At 36.7% G+C, this 22905-nt stretch overlaps 1 protein-coding gene across 5 annotated transcripts in view; it reads left to right on the forward strand.

Moving 5' to 3' along the window:
• rgs3a (regulator of G protein signaling 3a) overlaps positions 1–22225 on the forward strand; it is a 162600-nt gene extending 140375 nt beyond the window's left edge. For 3 of the 5 annotated variants that reach the window (XM_073839383.1, XM_073839379.1, XM_073839380.1), the window contains 4 exons: positions 16215–16316; positions 17455–17516; positions 18567–18733; positions 20451–22225. In XM_073839383.1, the coding sequence (XP_073695484.1) occupies positions 16215–16316; positions 17455–17516; positions 18567–18733; positions 20451–20651 (532 nt within the window). In that variant the 3' untranslated portion in view covers positions 20652–22225. Of the gene's footprint in view, positions 1–7850; positions 7920–15811; positions 16068–16214; positions 16317–17454; positions 17517–18566; positions 18734–20450 lie in introns of those variants that run through there. The other 2 variants (XM_073839381.1, XM_073839382.1) reach the window with 2 other exon arrangements.
• Positions 22226–22905: the final 680 nt, after the last annotated feature.

The raw sequence follows: 22905 nt of genomic DNA on the forward strand, positions 1-22905 counted from the left end.
ATTTTCTCTGCATTCTATGTTTGTCACTGCTGGTGGTGAGAGTTATCAGTCTTCACAAGTTGCTTATTTTATCATTTAACATGACGTTTTGAAACAGTTGAGGGTTCTCATAAAATCTCATAGTAGCTATTCAGTTATTATTTAGCTATTTCAGTCTAATAGTTCACTTTGAACTGATTTTGTGAGACAACAATGGCAAATGGGTTGCTATACCCTGACATGATTTTGCTTTTTAAAGAGGTCCCATTTGATAACATTAATTATTGCATTAACTTGCAATAAGCAGTACATTTCTTACAGTATTTATTCATCTTTGTTAATGTTAGTTAATAAAATGCAACTGTTAATTTAAGTTCACGTAAGCTGAAGTCAGTTAAATAATATCAACAGATACAATGATTTTAATGAGTAGAAGTTTGAATTAACATTAACTAAGATGAATAACACTTCAGAAGTTTTAGAAATTTTATAGTTCAGGTTAACTGTTAAAAGTTTTTGCAAGACATTGTAAGATTATTGGAGTACTTTAAGCTATGAAATCTATGATCAGTTTCTGAGTGAAAACTGTTTCCAACTAAATCCTTTTATTGTTGTTGACTAACGAAGGGATCCTTCTTATGAAGTGCTATCAATAGATGTATAAGGTTGAGTATCAGTATTTGAGACAGAATGATCATAGTCAGGATTTAGGGTGGATAGGGTTTTGAATTGTAAATAAATAAATGGGGGACACACTATCTTTGACCTAATTTGGCCTAATTAGAATTCATAATTGCATGAATCCTTCAAATATAGTGTAAAAGTATACACTAAATGTGACCCTGGACCACAAACCCAGTCTTAAGTAGCACAGATATATTTGTAGCAATAGTCAAAAATACATTTTTGATTTTTCTTTTATGCCAAAAATCTGTAGGATATTAAGTAAAGATGTTCCATGGAGATATTTTCTAAATTTCCTACCCTAAATATGTAAAAACTTAATTTTTGATTAGTAATATGCATTGCTAAGAACTTAATTTGGACAACTGTAAAGGCGATTTTCTTAATATTTTGAATTTTTGTACCCTCAGATTACAGATTTTCAAATAGTTGTATCTCAGCCAAATATTGTCCCATTCTAACGAACCATACATTAATGGAAAGATTATTTATTCAGCTTTCATATTGTGATGTATAAATCTCAATTTCAAAAATTGACACTTATGACTGGTTTAGTGGTTCATGATCACATATTTGTGTGTGGTGTGGATTGTGTTGCTAGTTTAGAAATGTGCTGACAAGCTCTATTTCTGAATATTTCTGACATTACATATGAAAAGTGATAGTTTTTTTTGTGTGATGTATGTAGAGCTTCTCAAACTTCTTCATTTGCATGATGTTTTTTTTTTTTAGCTCACTAGAGCTTGTGTGTGTGTACTTATCCTGAGTGATACTGTTAAGCTCTTCACAGACAGTTAATCTGAGCCTTTGTATTGTAAGGTGTGAACTGTGCCGAAGTGCCTCTAAGGTTTTTATTAACACTTTTCACACCTACAGAACAATAGGATCGAATCAGCTCCTCAGGGCATCAGCTGCTCTTTGCTCTTTTAGTCAGGTCAACACAACAGGGGGAAAGGTTTTTACTGTCTGGAATGGTGAACTGGAACTGTCTGACAGGAACATTGTCCAGGGAGAATGTTTCTTTTGATATGGTGACTCTGGAAGTTAAATATTTACAAATATATCATGTAATATATAATTATTATTCTTAAAATTAATTATTTCACAATAGCTCTTGCTCTTGCACAGGAGAGACTCAATCCACATCCAAAGAGCTGAAACTACTTCCACATTCTTTTTAAAACAGATCAGGCATTTGTGATAAGGGCACCTACACTACCTATCAGAAACAAACAAATAAATCCTATTTACGTCCTCCCCCCATATTGATCATGACGATCTTTCATTTCAAAATTAATTTTATCAGGCATGAAGAGAAGTGTTTAGAGCATTGACACCATTTATTAGTCTTTCAGACGCAGTGCTTCAGGCTAATCTGTGGTGAAATGATCTGGTATGTTTAGCAGCCACTGCTTTCCCAGATCCGCTTGAGGGATTAAAACTTCATATTCTACTGCCTTGCTGAACGCAGTAATGTTCAGAATATCTCTGTCTCTCAAAAGGATGGTTTTAGTTTAATCTGCTTGCAGACACTTATTTTAAGTGGTGTTTTGAGAACTAGATGACTACCGCAAAAATATATAAGAAAACTAACAAGCCACATTTGTTTTAAATCAGAAATACATCATAGCTCAGTGCAAGTAGTGCATGTTTTGGTTTTGAGTTATTTTGCAGATACACACTACTAGTTTGCAGCTGTTCTGATTCTGTTGTTTCAGCTGGATTAAGTCACAGTAACACTAGACTTTGCACTGAATTCACTTCCATTCATACACATGTGAAAGTTTGAGACTGGTTTCATCCGCTTCATACCAAAGTTCACGTGTAAAATAAGCTGTGTCCTGATTCTAAACAGCACAGATTGACCAGTTAACTACATTTAAATAACACAAATGAAAAACTTGACATCTTGTTGTCTTATACTATCCAATCTTGTTGGCAAAGGTTATTCACACTAACTCCACCCGCTATTGTTTGATCCAGAGAACGTTACAAAAGAAACCAAGCTGGCAACTGGGACAGTGGTGGAGACTAACAACAATGGATTTATCTTTTGACAGTCGACCAACAGGAATACGCCTTATATCTGATCCATTACTTCTCTCTTTTCCTATCGCATATCAGTTCAGAGAGGCGTTTGTTTAAAATATTTTGTTACCACGCACAAAACTGTTGCTCTCATTTCTGGACTATATATACCAAAATCAAGATGGCCTATTTGAGTCCACACACATGCTTTCATTCTTCACCATGACTCAGTGAATGCCCACAATGCAGCATATGCAATTACTGAAGTGTTATAGCGAGAGTGGAATGTGGGCAGCACTCTGTTGCGAAATATATGTGAAATTGAGCCTTGTTAAGATGAATGAGATCACAACATTAAACTAGAATGAAACAAGAATATATATATATATATATGACATCTTAGCAACAAGCGAGAATCTAAAGTGATTAGTCATATGATAGAGATCTCTTATCATAGTTTTATATAGCTGCAAAAGTGTTTTCTCACTTTTGTAATAAAAGATCTCGCTGAGAAAGAAATATCTGCATATGAAAGCCAATCAATTTAGTAATGAATTCAGATCATTCAAACTGCTTTTGGGCACAGAATTAGGCAACATGCTGACACTTTAACACAAAAAAATAAACATAGCTCACTCTTAAAAATAAAGGTGCTTCACGATGCCTTTTTTGTTTAAATGGTTCTATAAAGAACCTTTAAAGGTTGTATCAGCGATTTCTAGCCTAAAACATAAAGTGTCAATTTCAGCTGACCTTTCTTCACGATCCGCTCGCTGCCTGCTCCATAAATTGTCTGTGAAAAAACCGCGTCTCTCTGGTCAGCCTAGGGTCCGAGATATGCCAAAAAAACAATCGGCATTACCAACCTTTCCACAGATAAACAAACAGTGTTCCAACCAATCAGCATCAGGGGTTTGGTGTTGTGGACTTTCGCTCCGCCTCCCTCACATCCCTGCACCAGTAGGAAAGTCCACAACACCAAACCCCTGACGCTGATTGGTCCCAAATAAATCCCAAATGATCTTTTGATCTACGCTGTTTTCAGTTGATGAATAAACAGTACAAAGTGCGCCTCCTATCCAATAAATTACAACACACTAAGCTCTGTGCTTTGTTATGTTTGATATAAAACAAAAAAGTCTCAGATTTCAAATTCTGTCTATTTCATTAGTAAATTCAAGCAATGTATACCGTTTTGGTGCTCTTCTGGCAGTTTCATTTTTGTTCTGGATCCCTTGCTCTGCTGACACACTGCAGCGCACTCGGTTACTCCACCCTAAAATAACACTTTTATTATTTTGGGGAATTATTTATTCAATGTTTAATATGTGACCCTGGACCACAAAACCAGTCATAAGGTTAAATTTTACAAAACTGAGATGTATACATCATATGAAAGCTCAATAAATAAGCTTTCTATTGATATATGGTTTGTTAGGATAGGACAATATTTGGCCGAGATACGACTATTTGAAAATCTGGAATTTGAGGGTGCAAAAAAATCTAAATACTGAGAAAATCACCTTTAAAGTTGTCCAAATTAGGTTCTTAACAATGCATATGACTAATCAAAAATTACATTTTGATATATTTATAGTAGGAATTTTACAAAAAATCTTCATGGAACATGATCTTTACTTAATTTCCTAATGATTTTTGGCATAAAAGAAAAATCAATAATTTTGACCCATACAATGTATTTTTGGCTATTGTTACAAATATACCCCAGCGACTTAAGACTGGTTTTGTGGTCCAGGGTCACATATGAGTTTGAATATCATATTGCATGACATTTATAGCCATACTGAAAGCAAAAACAGATTTGCAAACATAAGTTAAAGCAAACATATAGGCCTATGTTAAAACTCCAAACTCAATGCAAGCCTACAGGTGTTTTCCGTGACAAAGAAGGTATCAGTCACTCAGTATGTAGTTTTAACGATGTTAAAAATGTTTAATATTTATGAATTAGATTATAAGCTTGTCCATTTCGTTGGGACAGCAGTGTGCTTCTCGCTTATGAATGGCTGTGATATTTCAGTGATTCTCTCACATCGCGGTGTCGTGTCGCGTCTGGTATGGACAGCCAAATTTCTTGTAACTGGAATCATGTTGCATCGTGTCTGGTTTGGACAAGGTGTTAACATTGGCTGGTAGAAGCGGCAAGATGCTTCTCTCTCTGTCACGGATCATGAAAAGTGAAACTTAAATCTGTCACAGGGGTGGTTGGATTTATTCACGCCCATTAAAAATATATATTAAAAGCTTCTTTGTTTTCACATTTTTATTTACAGCAGTGATAGGCTGTAATATTAACTTAATGAACTGTGGGATCCGTAGTCAATCAGGCTCCTCATATCGAAACATCAAATCTTCCACCATTGGTGGTGACTGAACAAAAACACAATTTAAAAATCATAATAAACTATTTTTTCTACCTTTTTTGTTCTGTAAATCCTATTTAAACACAAAGATGCTGTACAACTTCTATTGTCATCTCAGGAGGATGCTGGTTAAACATGAATTTAAAAAATCCTTGTTTTTAAGCTGTTAAACTGAAGGTGTTACAACCCACCCCTTACAACAATCTCACTTTCTCCTTCTTGTGTTTGTTCCAAAAAAAGACACTTGAGAACACAATGATGTGTGAAATTGATCTTAAGTTGCTAGAAGCACCTAATAAGGGTAAAATAAGTCCACCTTCACAGATCAGTTCACGTGATACCAGCTGCACCTGGTTTGGCTCTAAAAGCAGGACGTTTTTTTTTTCCCTAAGAACTTTTTGGCACCTGGTTTATGACAGCAGACTAGACACAGAAAGCAGACACTAGTGCTCTTAGATCAGTATAGCTGCAGACCACTGGTGAAAGAGAAAGACGTCCAGTCTGCATGTTCAGCTGATCTGAAAACAGCTGAGCTGTGGCTGACCCAAAGGCCCAGGACACAGCTGCTTTCACGTTACAGTATGCATTCGCAGACTCTAACCTTCACTGTAAACAGGAGCTTGCGACCACAGTTCCCAGGTGTGGTGGCTAGAGTGACTGTCATCACATCACCACATTATGAGCGTTTCCATTCAAAGAGAAATTCAATTACCGGGCACCTGGTGAAAGCCGCTGAACGTGATCATGAACGGTCTCAATGATCCAGTGCATGTGCTCTAATGTCAAAGGCATATAAATCTACAAACTTATGATATTTTATCAGGTTTTGTCGAAGGGATTTTAATGGATGAATTAAGACAGTTTTTCTAGAGCTTACGTAGGTGTGTATCTATTTTAGAATTTGAAACCTAACTAGCATTTTTGCCATTTTTGTCTACAATAAATGACAGATACCTTTTGGATAGTAATAAAAAAGTAGGTCAAACTCCAATTACACAACCTGGAGAAATCCAGTCAAACCAAAAATTATTCAGACAACAGATATAATTTGTGATCTTTTTGTTTTTTTACTAGTGGGTGCAGGCCACTCTAGTTCATTTATGTAATTGAGGATAGCAAAATAAAGAAAACTGTGACATATTATACCCATACAGTGGACTACTAGGAAAACTGATAAACATTTGGGAACATAAATTATTCAGACAATTTGACCTGATCATGTTTTGTTGTGTATTTTTTTTACACCACAGACTGAACAAAATTAAGCATTGTGTAAATATGTCAAACTAACAGTTGTCTGAATTTTTGGTTGATTGTAATTCATTACATAACCTTTCTATCAAAGTTTATCTGACATTATCTAGATGAAATTGTTCTAACACAGTGTAACTATAAATTCTTGTCATATTTTTATTTTTATTTATTTCACCATTTTCTAAACTATAGCGAATACAGCTGGTTTCTGAATAAAGTTTGGTTTGACTGTATAACTCAGATTCAGAAGTTTGGGGTCCATAGGATTTCTATTGTTTTTTAAAGAACTTTTTTCTTTTTGATACTAGAAAACATTTCCTAATATTATCAATGTTGGAAAAAAGTTGAGCTGCTTAATATTTTTCTGGAAATGGTGATGCATTTTTTACATTTTACAGTCACATTTGATCAATTTCATCCATCCTTGCTGAGTAAAAATATTAAATATGACTTTTTTTCTCACAATTATTTTAGTTTATATTTCACTTCTGACAACAGCCAGTGCTCCACAGAGATCTGATCATATCATCATCATCCAGTCTGTATGGAATGACATGAAGAAACTGAAGAAACTGAGACAGACTAAATCCAGAAAAACTGTGGCAACATCTCCAAGATTCTTCAAAAGACATGAAAAACTATGCAAGACAAGTGCGCCTATGGCAAAAGCTACTTTAAATGCAAGGGATGGTCACTAAATGTTGATTTCATTTAGTCAATAGTAGTTAATTGATAAAGAAAATCTATATATGGCATTATTTTTGACAGCATCCTCATTTTACAGCATTTTTACAAAAGTGCCTAAAACTTAACAGTACTGTAGCTTTGCAGGTAGGCCTCTTGAAGCATATTGGAGACGTTGCCACAGTTCATTCAGTTTGTTCTGTTTCTTCATGTCTTCACTGGATGATGATGAGCTCTGTGTAGAACACTGGCTATTGTCAGACTCCTTGTGCAAACAAAAATCTCTCTGGATTATTACAATTAATGGCGAATGAATGTTTGGAAATGTACACTGATATTTCCTACTGACACACTACAGCAAAAGATAGAAATAACTGACTTAAAACCATATTATCTGGTGAAAATACTAGTGTTCTAATACTTTTGGCCACCACTGTATATATATATATGTATGTATATATATATATATAACGTCACAGTTAGCTTAGATGCCATAAACCAAGATAGAAACATAAAGAGAGACAGATGTGATATCACGTTTATTTTAAGTGAACAATAAATAAATATAAAATTGTGATTACTCACACCACCTACAATATCCACTCATAATAAATGTAACATAATTACTAAATATTCATAGATATGCTGTCAACTACATGCAGACAGACAGACAGACTGTATGTGGATCAGTAAGTGTGCTGTAAACACACTGACACACAGTACAGCAGTCTATGGCAGTGGAGATCTGGCTTGTGATTGGCTCACACTAGTTCTGCCTCTGTGAGATCCTGTGCTATATAAAGACACAGAGGCTCTCTGTGTGCGGTTAGAGGAATGTGACGTCCCAGCACCCCTCACACACATGTTACACACAATGGTGGATTTCTCTGAGAAGTACCTTGAAAGGTAGGGACCAAAATGCTCCTATAAGTGTCTCCTCTGCTGCTCTGAGAGTTCTCACAATAATGAGAAGAGGGAAGGAGGGAGGTAAAAATAGAAAGCTAGAGGTTACTTTAGAAGAGGGAAAAGATGAGGGTGACTGGAGTTCACGTCTCAAGTGGTTTATCTGACAGGGCATTTGGGAGAGTTTCACGTGAAGTGCTGATGTTACAGCTCCTCTTTGTTTAGGGTTTAATGTTTTGAGTTTCTGCTTCGGATTGTTTATGTTGAAGCTCTTGCCAGTTATTTACCTGAAGGTGTCTTTACTATTTTGTGTTATATTAATATTTTAGTAAACTTAAGTGTTTTCTACTTAAGTAGTTCTTCATGTAGAATTTTTGAAAAAATTGTATATTTTAAAGTATCTCTGGATTGATTCAACAAAATTGTTTTATTTAGAAAAAAAAACAAAAACAAAAGTGTGTGTGTGCGGGTGTGTATTACCCTGGAGCACAAAACCAGTCTTAAGTAGCACGGGTATATATGTAGCAATAACCCCCCCCAAAAATATAAAAAATAGTAGGCCTATGTGTCAAAAGTATTGATTTTTCTTTTATGCCAAAAATCATTCGGATATTAAGTAAAGATCATGTTCCATGAAGATATTTTGTATATTTCCTACCATTAATATATCAAAACTTATTTATTGATTAGTGATATGCTTTCCTAAGGACTTCATTTGGACCACTTTAAAGGCATTTTCTCAATATTTCTATTTTTTTGCACCCTCAGATTCCTGATTTTCAAATAGTTGTATCTCAGCCAAATATGTCTTATCCTATCAAACCATACATTTAATTGTATAAATCTCGATTAAAAAAACTGACCCTTATAATTGATTTTGTGGTCCAGGGTCACATATATAATTTTATTTATTTATTTATTGGTATGAACTGTCAGATAAACTCTGTGTGTCCATTCCTAAAGTTCTTCATGTAATTGATATTTTGCACATTTCCCCTATAGCTTACTTTTCTTTAATGACAAAATAAGTGAAAAAGGCAATAATGTACAATTCCAGTTACTAAGTGTTTATACATTATTTACTTTATTAAATATTTTTGATATTTTTATAAAACATGTACACCATTTAAGTAATAGAAACTCAAATTAGAATCATAATAGAGAGTAATGTTAGATTAAAAATGAAAGTATAAATGCTTGATGAGCTTGATGAATTGGATGTGTATTTTTAAAACTCTTGCAATTTAAAATATATATATATAAGCTTTGAGAATTTTTTTTTGACTTAATATGTAAGATTCCATATGACTACTCTAAAGTTTCTCCATGCAATGAAAATGGTCTCCATTTTATGGTGACATTAAAGTGATGGTGAGACATTTATACGATACTTAACAAGAGTAGATGTATTATGAAGTGCATGCACTCACACAGAAACACATTGCTTGAACAAATATGACATCATCCGTATCTAAACCAGTGTTTTGGTATAGAAATCCAGCGTTTTCAAAACAGGACTCCTGTTTGGACGTGAACCCATATCACATCTGTTTTAAGCTGTTTTAAGTCTTACCGCGAGTCATCACAATAGCTGTCACGTTCTAAATGTCTTTCCCACAGCAAGTGTCCTGGTTTCACGGCCTGGAATAGCGCTGAGCTCTATTATGGGCAGTAATATGAGCCGGGCAGAGAGGGAATTGGCAAAGCCTGGAGATAATTGTGGCTTGCAACCATCTCCTCTCCTCCTCTATCTCTGGCTTACCCTGCAGGGCTGGCCGTGGGGAAATGTCTGTCGACAGGCGCAGAGGAGCTGGATCAGAGCATCCTAATTTGATAAATTCCAGTGAGGGCGTGTCCTTCCTGTCGAGAGATTACAGGCCTGCGCCGAGAGGAGGCGCGGGAGCAGCTGCTTCTGCTTGATAATTAGCCCAATGTTTTTCTCTAAATGAGGGGTCACGATCTCTCAAGCATGACAGACGTTTGACTGCTGCCTCGCTCAAGCAATGCAGTCACGTTTCATGGCTTTTCCCACTGCATATGTCCTGCTTACACAGCATCTGACACAACTGGACATGCAACCGATCATGCACTATGCCACATGGTGTCTGAAAAGACACTGCAGGCAAAACCACAGTTTTTTCATGTACCTGTGAAGTTTGAGATTTTGGGCTTTTTGGTGTTCCATAAAGTGTTTTTTCAGACTACTGGAAAGAAAACAAACAAAAGACACTGTTAAGTGTTTCTTTTATAGCACTTTATCTATTTGTGTCAATAGATTTCAATTGCAATACAGATTTTTAAAGGCTGTTTTCTCAAAATGAGTTTTTTCTCCTACGCTGAGCCATAAATCTCAACTTTAGTAACATTTACACACACCAAACTTTGCATTTTTATTCCTGTCTATATTCTGAAGGTTTTTACAGAGGGATTTGTTCGTATATAATTTGCTTGATTTTATACATTTTATCCCCCCAAAATAGTAAAAAAAAAAAATACATTGTTTTCTATCTGTTCAAAGTTGTGACAAATGAGAGACTCAAAATCCCGTCTGTAAAAATGTTTGACTCTTAATATGTCCAAAAAATAAGCAAGAATTTTGAAACTGACTTCATCCAGTGTTTAGATTTTTGTACTACAAATGTATAATGCCTCATTTGCATATTTAAACCTAACATTTTAGACTTGTAATACAAAAAAATTATATTCAAAAAAAAAAAATTCAATTATCAATGAAATCAATAATCTGGGTAAGTAAGGTGACAACTATTAGTTGTTGTTTTTTACCCTATTCACCTGTGTCTCGCCTTAGTTAAAGAGCCTAGTAGTTCAAAACTTTAACTTGTAAATTAGTAGGGTAAATTAGTAATTCCTAAATGTTTCAAGCTTCACCTAAATGCATATTCTTGTTTAATTTTGATATATAAAATTTGTCCAAAACCTTCACTTAATTAATTATTTTAAGTCCAAGTTATGCTTTTGACATTAATTTGATAGTTCTGTACTTTTACTTTGTCAGCAATTATAGCTCAAACAATAGAGCATGACACTACACTCTTAAAAATAAAGGTGCTTCACGATGCCATAGAAGAATTTTTTTTGTCTAAATGGTTCCATAAGAACCTTTAACCTTTCACAAAAGGTTCTTTGTGGCAAATAAGGTTCTTCAGATTATAAAAAGGTAAGCAAGAAATGGTTCTTAAAAGAACCTTTGACTGAATGGTTCTTTGTGGAACCAAAAATGAAGCTTGAAGAACCTTTTGAAGCACCTTGATTTGTAAGACTGTAGTAATAGCAATGGGTTTGATAGAATGCATGAAATGATAAAACTGAATGCAAGTTTCACTTTGGGTAAAAGCATAGCCAAATGTGTAATGGTTTACCCAGAAATGAAAATGTGCTGAAATGTACTCACTCTCAGGCAATTCAAGATGTAGATGAGTTTGTTTCTTCATCAGATTTGGAGAAATTTATCATTCCATCACTTGCTCACCAATGGATCCTGCAGTAAATGGGAGTTCAAACAGCTGATAAAAACATCACAAGGATCCACAAGTAATCCACACTACTCTACACTCTTAAAAATAAAGGTGCTTTAAAAGGTTGTCATACAAGAACCAATTTTGGTTCCACAAAGAACCATTGAGTCAGAGGTTCTTTAAAGGACTCTTTCTTACCTTTTTATAATCTGAAGAACCTTCTTTCGCCACAAAAACGTGGCGTTCTTCAAATTTTAAAAGGTTCTTTATGGAACCATTTAGACAAAAAAGGTTCTTCTATGGCAGTGGTTCTCAATCCTGGTCCTGGGGGACCCCTGCTCTGCACATTTTGCATGTCTCCCTTATTTAACACACCTGATTGAGATCAGCTCATTAGGAGAGAATCATGAACTGAACTAACAAGCTGAAGATCTCAATCAGGTGTGTTAAATAATAGAGACATGCCACTGTTCTATGGCATCGTGAAAAACCTTTAATTTTAAGAGAGTAGTCCATCAATTACCATCTTGTGAAGTGTGTTTGCAAGAAACAAATCCATCATTAAGATGTTTTTAAATCCAAACCAAGTCCTCTATCCATAATATTGCGTCCTCCAGCGGAAAGTCATCTTGTCTTAATCACCCCTGATCAAGCACTGTTTACAAGCAAAAACAGTTTTGAACAGATAACAGAAGATGGACTTTCTAACTAGAGAAAGTGTTATTATGGATTATGGACTCATATTGAAGTTTGAAGATGAGTAAATATTCACATAATTGTCATTTCGGCATGAACTATTCCTTTAAATGAAACAACGCTGAGATCACTATTTAGCCTCCTGGGCTATGAAAAAGCAATAAAACCGGTATGCAGTACGTCTTATTTTTCTCTGGTGAAGCTCATCTTACCCTGCACTCGCTACTCACACTAAATTGTACTGTAACAGCACTGTTACTGTGCTTTATCTTAGCCAAAAGGCCAAGTATGTAGTGATTTTTCAGTTCTATTTTTTTTTTTTAAGTGATTTTTCAGTTCTCTTTCGTCCTCTTTTTATAGCTCGATTAATACTCTGTAGCAGATTTTCACTGGCATGGACATGGCTTTTTGCTCTTGCAGAATGAGAGGCTGACTGATTCCACATGGCTATTACTAACGGTGTTGCAAAGCAGTGTGGAATCTCAACACTGTGGCACTGAATGGCCAGAGGGTTTTTCCTTGGCCACGTGCGCACACACACACACACACACACACACACACACACACACACACACACACACACACACACACACACACACACACACACACACACACACACACGGGAATGTTCACCAAAAGAAAGACTATAAATATGATCTGATCACTAGATATCTCTTGACATCCTTTTCTACACATGGCACAAGGTGGATATACACGCTTTATTTATCTTCAGACGAAAGTTTATTTTGTTATAGTTTATTCTCATGCACCTGACAGGTTAAATATGGTTGAATATGGCTGTTTCTTATCCCTATCATGATATACACATGAAGTGTTGATGGTTGTTTCAAGCATATTGGAGAAGTTGCCAGCTTCTAAATTTAGTTTGTTCTCAGTTGCTCCGATGATGGTAAGATCAGATCTTTGTGTGGTTCATGCTTTATCTTGTGTAATAAAACTGAGTAAAAGTTGTCTAAATCTGCATTTTGTCAGAAATAGAAAAAGTATGTGAATAAGCTGATGGCGTCACAACTCTCTCCCATATATAGTGTTGATAATGATCATATCCAGTAGGTGGCAGCATTGCATTTAATGTCACTTTGAGAGCCTTACAAAACCTGTCGATTTTCTGAGGGCTGAATGAGGACAAACTCAGCCTTATGTCACCTTCTACATTAGTTATAGACAAAGGACTATTCTTAGGTCGGTTTCTCTATGGTTTGCGTTCATCTGTTTTCGCCGAAGCTTCTCAGCTTATAAGATCACAGTGAAACCCGACCTGGATCATAAAGTGTTTCATTACACTTCTAAATATTTTCCAGGGCCCATAAACTGACGAGAATCTTTCCTCTTGTGCGCACGATCCAACACCCTCCTTCTCAGTCCTTCTCATTTTAAGCCAGATCTCCCACTGGAAGTTAAAAATAAATCAGTCTGACACATTCCTATTGGCCAACTTTCATTTATTTCTTGTAAAAGCACTATTTTTGTATGAGGAGAGCTTTGGAATTAAATATCTTGTGATTTATTTGCGTCCTCTGCTGCGTTTATTTCGCAAGCGGGCAAACTTTAACACACAAACTTGCAATCAATCGGAGTCCATCCAAAACACTGCATTATTTGGCATTTTCAATGTTTTGAGAGCTGTTTGAAATCTAAGTCATGTGTGCAAGTCAGTTTATCTTCGGAAAAAACCTGATGATTTCAGCAGTTATTATGTTATCTGAGCAGACTCACGGGGGTTTCAGTTTTGAGCTCTTTCACATTCTTATGTCCCACCAGAGAATCCACAATAAAAGATGTGTTTATGTGTAAATGCCTTTGTCAAACGTCAGAGAGCTTAATATAAAACAGATTTGACTTGACGATTTTTGATAACAGTTTAAATGCTTTCGAAATGGCAAATATTACAACAACATGAAGTTCTCAGAATATTGTATCATTATTGAAGCTCTTTGGCATCATCCTCAAAGGTTAACACCAGTCATAAATAATCTATTAACAAAGCCAAAATTGATTGTAATTAACTGTAATAATAATGTGTAGCATTTGGCCTCCTCAATATCTGGCATACTTTTTAATGCAGTTGATTTTTCATAGTTTTCAAAATAGCTTTGTCGCCTTCTTTCTCAAACATCTGGTGTGAGGAACTTCCTCTTAGTTAGTCAAACCACGGCTGACTAATGTTTCATCATTTCATTTCCCAGCTTGCCGAGCAGATTGGATTCTCAGATACTAACAGCCTTAGCTTTGGAAAATGTGGAGTACTTACGATCTAAATTAAACTGCTTGAATTCTGTGATCCTGATGTATGATCTTTTCACTCAAGGGCGAAAGACAAGAGCCTGGTGTTTTATGTTAGCCGGCATGGTCACCAGCTAGATCTGCTTAAAGAGGGGGAATTTTTAGCAGCTCCGGCCTACAGGACAACATAATATGTCATAAATAGTTGCAGACTTCCTTTTTCCTGTTGAGGCTTGTCTACGCATTCCGTCATCGTAGCCAGAGGAGTGAAACATTTTTGGTCAGATTATTAACCGCCGGTTATTACAGAATTTGACTTATTTCTGCTGTTGCACCGCATAGCCATAGGCTGTTGCTGTGTTCACACCATTGACGCAAATCGCTGTATAACAAATTATTACTTAAAGTATAAGGCCCTTTTTGACATATTAAGCATGTATTTTACACTAAATCTTGATATATACTGTATTATTGAAAGGTATTTTAAATAAAAGCTGAATTTGTTTTCAAATGTGTTATTTTGAACTTTCTGTTAAAGAACCCTGGAAAACGGTATTAGGGTTTCCAGGAAAAAAAATAAAAAAAATAAAATATAAAGCAGCACAACTGTTTTTAATATTACTTGAGCAGCAAATCATATTAGAATGATTTCTGAAGGATCATGTGACACTGAGGACTGGAGTAATGATGCTGAAAACTCAGCTTTGCATTACTGGAATAAATGACATTTTTACATATATTCAAATAGAGTTATTTTAAATTGTGAAAATATTACTGTCTTTACTGTATTTTTGATCATAAAGGCAGCTTTGATGAGCATAAGAGACTTCTTTCAAAACATATAACCAACCTCAAACTTTTGAATGGGGCGTATATATAGATATAACAGATGTTAATGCAAACTGCCTGTTGAATAAATGGATAAACAGTGTCAAATCACAAATTTAATAGTTCTGACACAAAGTTGTTATATCATAGCCGATATACACTGTCTCAGTGTGACAAGTGCATGAACAGCTGAACTGAGAATTGTTTACTTTGATTATTATTAATCATTTAAAAATTATACTTTGTTCAGCAACTTCTCGTATGGCATTTTGTAAAACGCATTTAGAAACATGATGTTGTGTCTAAGAACACCTCATGCCTATTGTCCAATCATGGACAGCAGGAACACTCAGTGTGTGCTTTATGTGGGAACGGTGGCCTTGGGAGGGCCAAAAATGGTATTCGGTTTCTTTTTTTGGTACTGTCATCAGCGCGTGCCTGCGTTACGAGAGGCCAAATGGAGCTGATGAGGGCAGAGGATCTGCAAAGCCACAGTGGAAATCAGTGGGTGGAAATTGTGCAAAGCCTGTTCCTCTGGAAGAGGTACGTGAGGTCAGGCAGAGGGAGGACGGGCATCTGGAGGTTCCGGAGCTCAGCGCGCATCTCCTGAGACGTGGATCCAGGGGTGAACAGTCAGGTTTTTGGAGATTCGGAGATGCAGCTGCACTCCGCAGCGGTCCCCGGGGCCCATCGGCCCTAGGTTAGGGCCTCCGGGACTCCCGGTGGCACCTGAACAGCGGAGCGATGGTGTGGAGAGTGGCACAACCCTCCCTTCACTCATCCTCTCGCTCAGAAGCAAGACTGGCGAGGAGGAAGAGAGATTGACGAGAGGCAGAAAGAGTTTCTTGAAACGACGAAAACGTCAGACGTCCTCTCAACTTCGATAACCGCGGATTAAGGAAAACATGTACGGCGGAACAACGTTTTATTGGTTACTGCTATGACGATCTGAATTGGATTTATGGGGTTGTGTTTTCCATGACTGCGGTTGGTTTGTTGGTTGGTTTATGACCTGCAGAACTCAGCTCTTTCCTTTTTGTGCATTTTTGTGCAGGGCCAAAGACATGAAGAACCGACTCGCTTTCCTGAGGAGGAGGAATGAGTCTCCCGGAAGCACCCCAGTCGGCAAGCTCGACAAATCCATGAAGTCTGTCAAGTGAGTGTGTGCATGTGTTTGTGTGTGTGTGTGTGTGTGTGTGTTTGTGATGTCCGCCTGCTTCCTGGGTAATGATCCAGCTGGTGGCTCTCTGGTCATGTGTGTGGGATGGAAGAGACAGACACACACACACAGAAAGCTCTAAAAAGATGTCTTTTAGATGAATAGGTTTGGAAGTGATTTTTACAAATGTAAATAATAGAAAGTTTAGCACTTTCAATGTATTTATGACCATTTGCTTATTAGTTTTGCTGTGAATAAATGATTTATTTTGAGAGAGTTACACATCTGTATTGCAATAGTATAGACGGATAGGTAGTAATAGATATTAAATTTTCCCATTGACAGTGTGGTTAGTAAAACATTTTGTTACTTGAAACAAATCAACTGATATAAATCTAATATATATATATAATATATTTTATTTCAATTTGTATAAAAAAGAAATAAAAAATGACACAATAAATACATAATACATAAACTATATAGTCATATTTGGTGGTTAAAATTAGTTTAAAACATATAGAGGATGTTATGCACCAAAGGGTTAAATTATGATTTGATACGTGCTGCTAAAACGTTTTTATTGCCAATTTGGTCTGATGATTAATATTGTTTTTATTAGTATTTTAAGTGTGTTCAGCTACAATTGACCTGTAAATTTTAAAATGTTTCATGGTACAGATCTCAGTGCACCAAAGTTTGAAGTCATCATAAAAAGTGCAGGTGTAGAGCGTAGATCTTCTTGTTTGCTTGCACTCTGTTTTGATTTATGGTTTTATGTTAACGCTCCCCTTTTCCCTTATTTGGCTGTGTCAAAGTAAGTGTTAAAGCTGCAGTCTGTAGGTGCTGAGTTCAGATAGACAATGAAGGCAAGAATGAGTCTTTGAGGGAGGCTGTGGGCGGAGCCTCTGGCTGACACGTAATCCTATTGGTGCAACCTGATCCCGCCCCTCCTCTCCACAGTGGAAAGTATAAAAGAGGCCATCCAAGAGAGACTTACTCAGATGCTCACACACTTCGACAGACGCGCACACACACACTCGAGCGAGAGAAGGGCAGAGATTCGAATGGGTCATACAATGAGAAACCTGACAGAGATGGGTTTGCTGAAAAACCGTTCTGCCTTTATTTGCAGGCCCACTCCAGAAGAGGCAATGAAGTGGGGTGAATCTTTGGACAAGCTGCTCAACCACAAATGTAAGACATATTCTCTTTATGTTGTCATTTCCTTTCTTTATGTATGCAATGAACTTGTTGTATTGGATGTATTTGATGAATTCCATTGGCTTGGCTCGAATCCACCGGGATGGTGACTGCATTGTTGCATTGTGTTAAGCATGCATGCTTTCAACTTCCTGCTCTGAGTCACAGAATGAACGGTCTGTTGAACGTGGTCAATGGCTCTCATAGTAATCTCAGATGAATTGAGTCCTAGATCCATATGGACTCAGACAAAACCCTACCATCCATATCATGGTTTTTAATCAAATTCAGTCATTTTGTGACGTTGAAAGTGCTTGTGGCGCAATTAGGTCTGAGATTTAAGGCAGGAGATGTCTTTTTCCGCAGTGATTGTTTCCCTCATATGAAAGGCTGAAAGCATCCACATGCTGTTATCAGCAGGCTCTTATGAGAACGGAAAGGTGATTACGTGTTTTGGGATGGGGCCACGCTTCCTTCTATTTTAGTACTGGGCGCCTTTAGAGCTGAGAGGAAATCTAAAAAATGTCAGTTTTGTGCTACTGTATAAGGAAGTCAATGTGACACTAGAGGATTGGTTTTAACTTGTTTTAGGCTTTAAGAAAAAAAAAAGAGCTACTTTGGTATTGCGGGTTACTCAAGGATGATCTAAAATCAGTACAAGCGGTTTGATTTTGCTGCAGTGCTTACCTTCATGTGTTTGGCAGCTATAGCAACCTGCAGCATAGATAATGTGAGTTCATCTTGAGTCACTGAAAGTGAGTCAAGAACTCAATTAAAATAAGAAATGCTGAAAAATAATAATAATTATGAAGATGTTTCGTGGCGTCCAGGGCATGGCGGCAGGAGTCTCGGAGGAAGAACAAATGTAATTAAATCGCTGGTTGGAGCCGTGTTCTCATGTTAATGCGCTAAGTAGTGACTCAGGGTTTGGCGCTCAGCGCTGCCTCTTCAGTGGAGGCTGCCGTTGCCATGGTTCTCTGTTTATCCATCCAATAACATCTCCCCTTTTCTGCCTCTTTGTTTTTCCCCTCTCTCCCTCATCAGATGGATTGGCGGCGTTTAGAGCTTTCCTGCGCACAGAGTTTAGCGAAGAGAATCTGGATTTCTGGCTGGCCTGCGAGGATTACAAGAAGATTAAATCCCAGTCCAAGATGGCATCGAAAGCTAAGAAAATCTTTGCGGAATTCATCGCCATCCAGTCCTGTAAGGAGGTGAGTATGAGGTCTCAAATTTAGTTCAAATTTTACAGACGGCAAACATCTGACACTAAAAGTCGTTCCAGATATTAATTGAGAGCCGAGAAAGTGCCACTCTCTGAGCATAAACAATGCTGCCATTCTGTATTTAGCAGCGTAGAAAAGGGCTGGAAATGTTCTTAAAATACTCTGCTTTGTGTCATGAGCCTGAAAAATTGGTCAAAGTAGAAGCCATGGAGGATATGATGTCATGCCTGACTAATGGTCTCCCTCTTGGCCGCACAACACAGCAGATAGTATGAGGGCATGTTTTCATTTTGCAAACTTGGAAAGCGGTTTGGAAATTCAAAATCAGATGAGCAGCAGGACCTTGCAGCAATTTCCAGCAGCAAAGCTAAAGAACTTGCTCAGGCTTAGCTTTGTGTAGATTTAAGTTGTCAGATCTTTGACTTTTCATCTTATTCTTTTCATCTTAGACTGGAATAGACCATCTTACCAACCTGTTAAAAGACCAACCAACGTTTGCTTTATATGTCATCTAGGAGCAGGTTTATATATATATATTTTTTAACACCAAACATAAACATTGGGCACCAAAAATCTATACACTAAATCACTAAACAACAAAAGATATGGGATGAAGTTTGCATGGTATGTCAAAATGTTTTGTACACCAACACAACAAATAGTAAGCCTAATGTATTTCATGGTCAAAGTAAACATTACTTTGTTTTCATACGGAATATAAAAAATAAAATAAAAACTATTCATTAGACCAATCAGTCCAATCCAGCTCCTGGAGGGAGTTTTGCTCCATCAGACCTGCGCAGAAGTTTCTACTGATCATTGTTGGGGAAAATTACTTTTAAAAGTAATGCATTACAACATTGAGTTACTCCTTAAAAAAGCAGCTAATTACATTACTTAGTTGCTTTTTATGGAAAGTAATGCGTTGCGTTACTTTTTAAATCTGGGCAGTGTTTGCTTGTTTGTTTTTAATATAAAAAGTCCTATTTTTGGCCCTTTCACACCAAAAAAATAAATTCACGTCTGTAAAGTTGACCAAAGTGAAAAAAAAAGTTTTAGTTTTGCTTTTTAGTATGGTTGCAAGGAATCATTAAAGGTCAGAAGCAGACACTGGTTATTAAAATGGTATTAAAGACATAAAAGATATTCGTACTACTTAACATATTTAATTATTGCAGGTTTGCGTCATATTCTGAGTTGCATTTCACTGTTTTTAATTATTTTGAGGAATACTAAATCTGTTTTTTTTTTTTTTTTTGTGAGTGGGATGAATTAATGCATGTTCACATTTATAACATCTCATTCCGGATTTCTCTTAACATGGGGACAGGAGAACTTTCAATCAATAAATGGGGAAAAAGTAACTGGCATTACTTATTTGGAAAAGTAACTCAAATATTTTCTTGTAAATTAAAAACTAGTTACTTGAAAATAGTAATCTGATTACGTAACTCGCGTTAATGCGTTACCCCCAACACTGCTGCTAGGGATCTTGAAGACCTTGATTAATGGGTTCAGCTGTGTTTAATTAGGAATACAGCTGAACGCTGCTGGAAAGTGTCCTTTCTGGAGCAGGCGGTCTATAGACAGTCCATAAATGGAGTGGGGGAAATCTGCAAATGTGCTTTCTCACTAAACTGTCTGTAATCTAGGCATAACTTGACTGTTGACTTGAAAATAATGGCTTTTTTTGTTTGTCCTGCAGGTGAATTTGGATTCCTACACCAGGGAACACACTAAAGAGAATTTGCAAAACATCAATCGCTCTTGCTTCGACCTGGCCCAGAGGAGGATATACGGCCTGATGGAGAAAGACTCGTACGCTCGATTTCTGCGCTCAGAACTCTACATGGACTTAGTGAACCAAAAGAAAGCCAGCACCACGTCGACATCCTCCTCCTCCTAAGATGATAGAGTGAGAGAGCCAGAGAGAGACTATAAAAAAAGTAGCATTGGGGAGGTTTCTTTCACTTAGCATTTCATTCTCATCAGCCATTCTATTTGTTAATGTGGCAAAAAGACAGGGAGTGGAGAAATGCACAAGGCGTCGTTTACAAGCGGTGAAAGATAGAGGAAAAGGTAGTGTGACCCGACCTAATGGCGCTGGACGAGTGGGGCACCACCATGCTGAATAATGCTGGTTATTCCCATTTGAATTTTGTTATTTAATAGGTTTTCCAAGTGTACTGGAGACAATAGAGGAGATTATTGCCTCTGTAACACTAAGACAGCTGGGTACTGTTTAGCATCTTTCTCTTCTTCTGCTCGAGCACTGTTGGTACCACCGACCTCTCTTTCTTCTCCATTTCATGATGACTTTCCTGGACATTTCAGAAATGGCTCATCCCTGCGGAGTTGGATGTCTGGATGACACGTAGAAAACGGCGACGATCATGCACTTATCACTCAACGGTGTTCCTGTGAACCTTCAACCATGTCCGTCGACTCCATATCACATGAAATGCTGGCACAAAGCATAATTTAAATCACAATTCATAAATAAGAGGAATGGACCAAACTGCAGCTGAAGACTGGAGAGTTTTGCTCTGAGCTCGAAATGGACTTGAAGTTGGTCGCTGGTCTCTAAAGACTATAACATGCTTAGCTGCGATATGTAAAGCCAATAAGCCATTCATTGTAGCTCCACGTTAAGAATGGAAGAGACAGTATTCTCAGGACATTACGGCACTCAACTATGAAGCTTCCAGACTTATTTCACCTTCTGTTTCTACACTTAAAATGTTGTTTCTCCGGACTTTAGGTTTAATCATGCACTCTATATTTAATAGGGCACAAGGTCAGTTAGGATCTATCCCTATATATTTGTTAATAAGACGACATGTTTTACCAGTACAAAAATGTAGTTATTTATTTAGAGGTTTCACTGGTTGCTTTGTTCATTGCACTCAGCTGAATTTCCCTTTTCCACTTTATTCCAGGTCCACAGCTGTCCTGATGTAAGTGCAATATGTTTAGTATTTTTATTTGTTGACTTATCTTATGGATAAGTCTACCTTTTTTATGGAAAAGACAATGGATTGAGCTCTGTATTAATTTTATTGTAAGTTGCAGGTAATGTAAGAATTACATTAGTACACACATAATTCTAACTGTGTTTCCCTGGCAGCAGGCAGCCGGGTTAATGGATGTATATATGATTCTTAAGAAAAAATGATAAAAAGATAAAAACACACAAGGTTTTGTGGGCGTACCATGAAGCGTTGCTGTAACTATGTAAATATGTGAACCTTAAAGCTATAAAATGACATGTATTGTTATAAATCGGGGCGGAGCAGGTATGGTCGTCCTCTGCCTTGGACGTACACTGCTTGTAAGTAGTTTTATGAAATGTATTTTATCATTTTCACTGTTTACAATTCCAATGCATCTCCTAAGATAGCAAGTGCAGAAGAAAATAGAGATTTAAAAAGCCAGTGTCATTGCAAAACACAAATAAAACATTTAGTTGGTAAAATTAGACCACTTTGACTCCTGCCTCTCTTTTATTATTATTATTTCGGTATCTTTGCATTTTGTGGCATTTTAGATTTTGCATTGCATTGCATTTTAAAAATAAAATGCCATGCAAAAAAAAAAAAAAAAGGGTCAATACAAAGGGGTAAGTATGTAGTTTATATTAAAAAGAATGAAATGCAAACGAGAAATGTAAGCTTGTTTTGTTCTTGGCATTATTTTAATGACAATAATAAATATTCATTACTGAACATTTCACTATAGTTAAAAAAAAGGTAAAAATCTAATCTAAGTCATCAGAATGCATTACAATGACATTTTATGGTAATTTAGGGTGGGGAAAATACTTAACTGACATGAAAGCAATGTCACAGCATATAACCCTGAGGTTTGGGGGGAAAATAACTACCATTGAGATGAACAGGTCTGTTTTGACACATTTTATATTTGATTTTCCACTTTATTTCATAACATTCCTCTTTGCAATATTCATCAAAACCTTTCCCAGGATTTCCCGTCATTTAGAACTGAGGATCAAACAAATCCCAAGAGAATGTGTTGTTTTCGTAGAGGAGATCTCTGTGAATGAGCTTTAATGTACGGTTTGCCTCTCTTGTAGTCTCAACACTACAAATAGCAGCAATTGACTGACCTCTTCAGTGAGTTGCTAGGGAAATATTGGCTCT

The sequence above is a fragment of the Garra rufa genome, chromosome 5 (assembly GCF_049309525.1).
Source record: "Garra rufa chromosome 5, GarRuf1.0, whole genome shotgun sequence".
NCBI classification, from domain to species: Eukaryota; Metazoa; Chordata; class Actinopteri; order Cypriniformes; family Cyprinidae; genus Garra; species Garra rufa.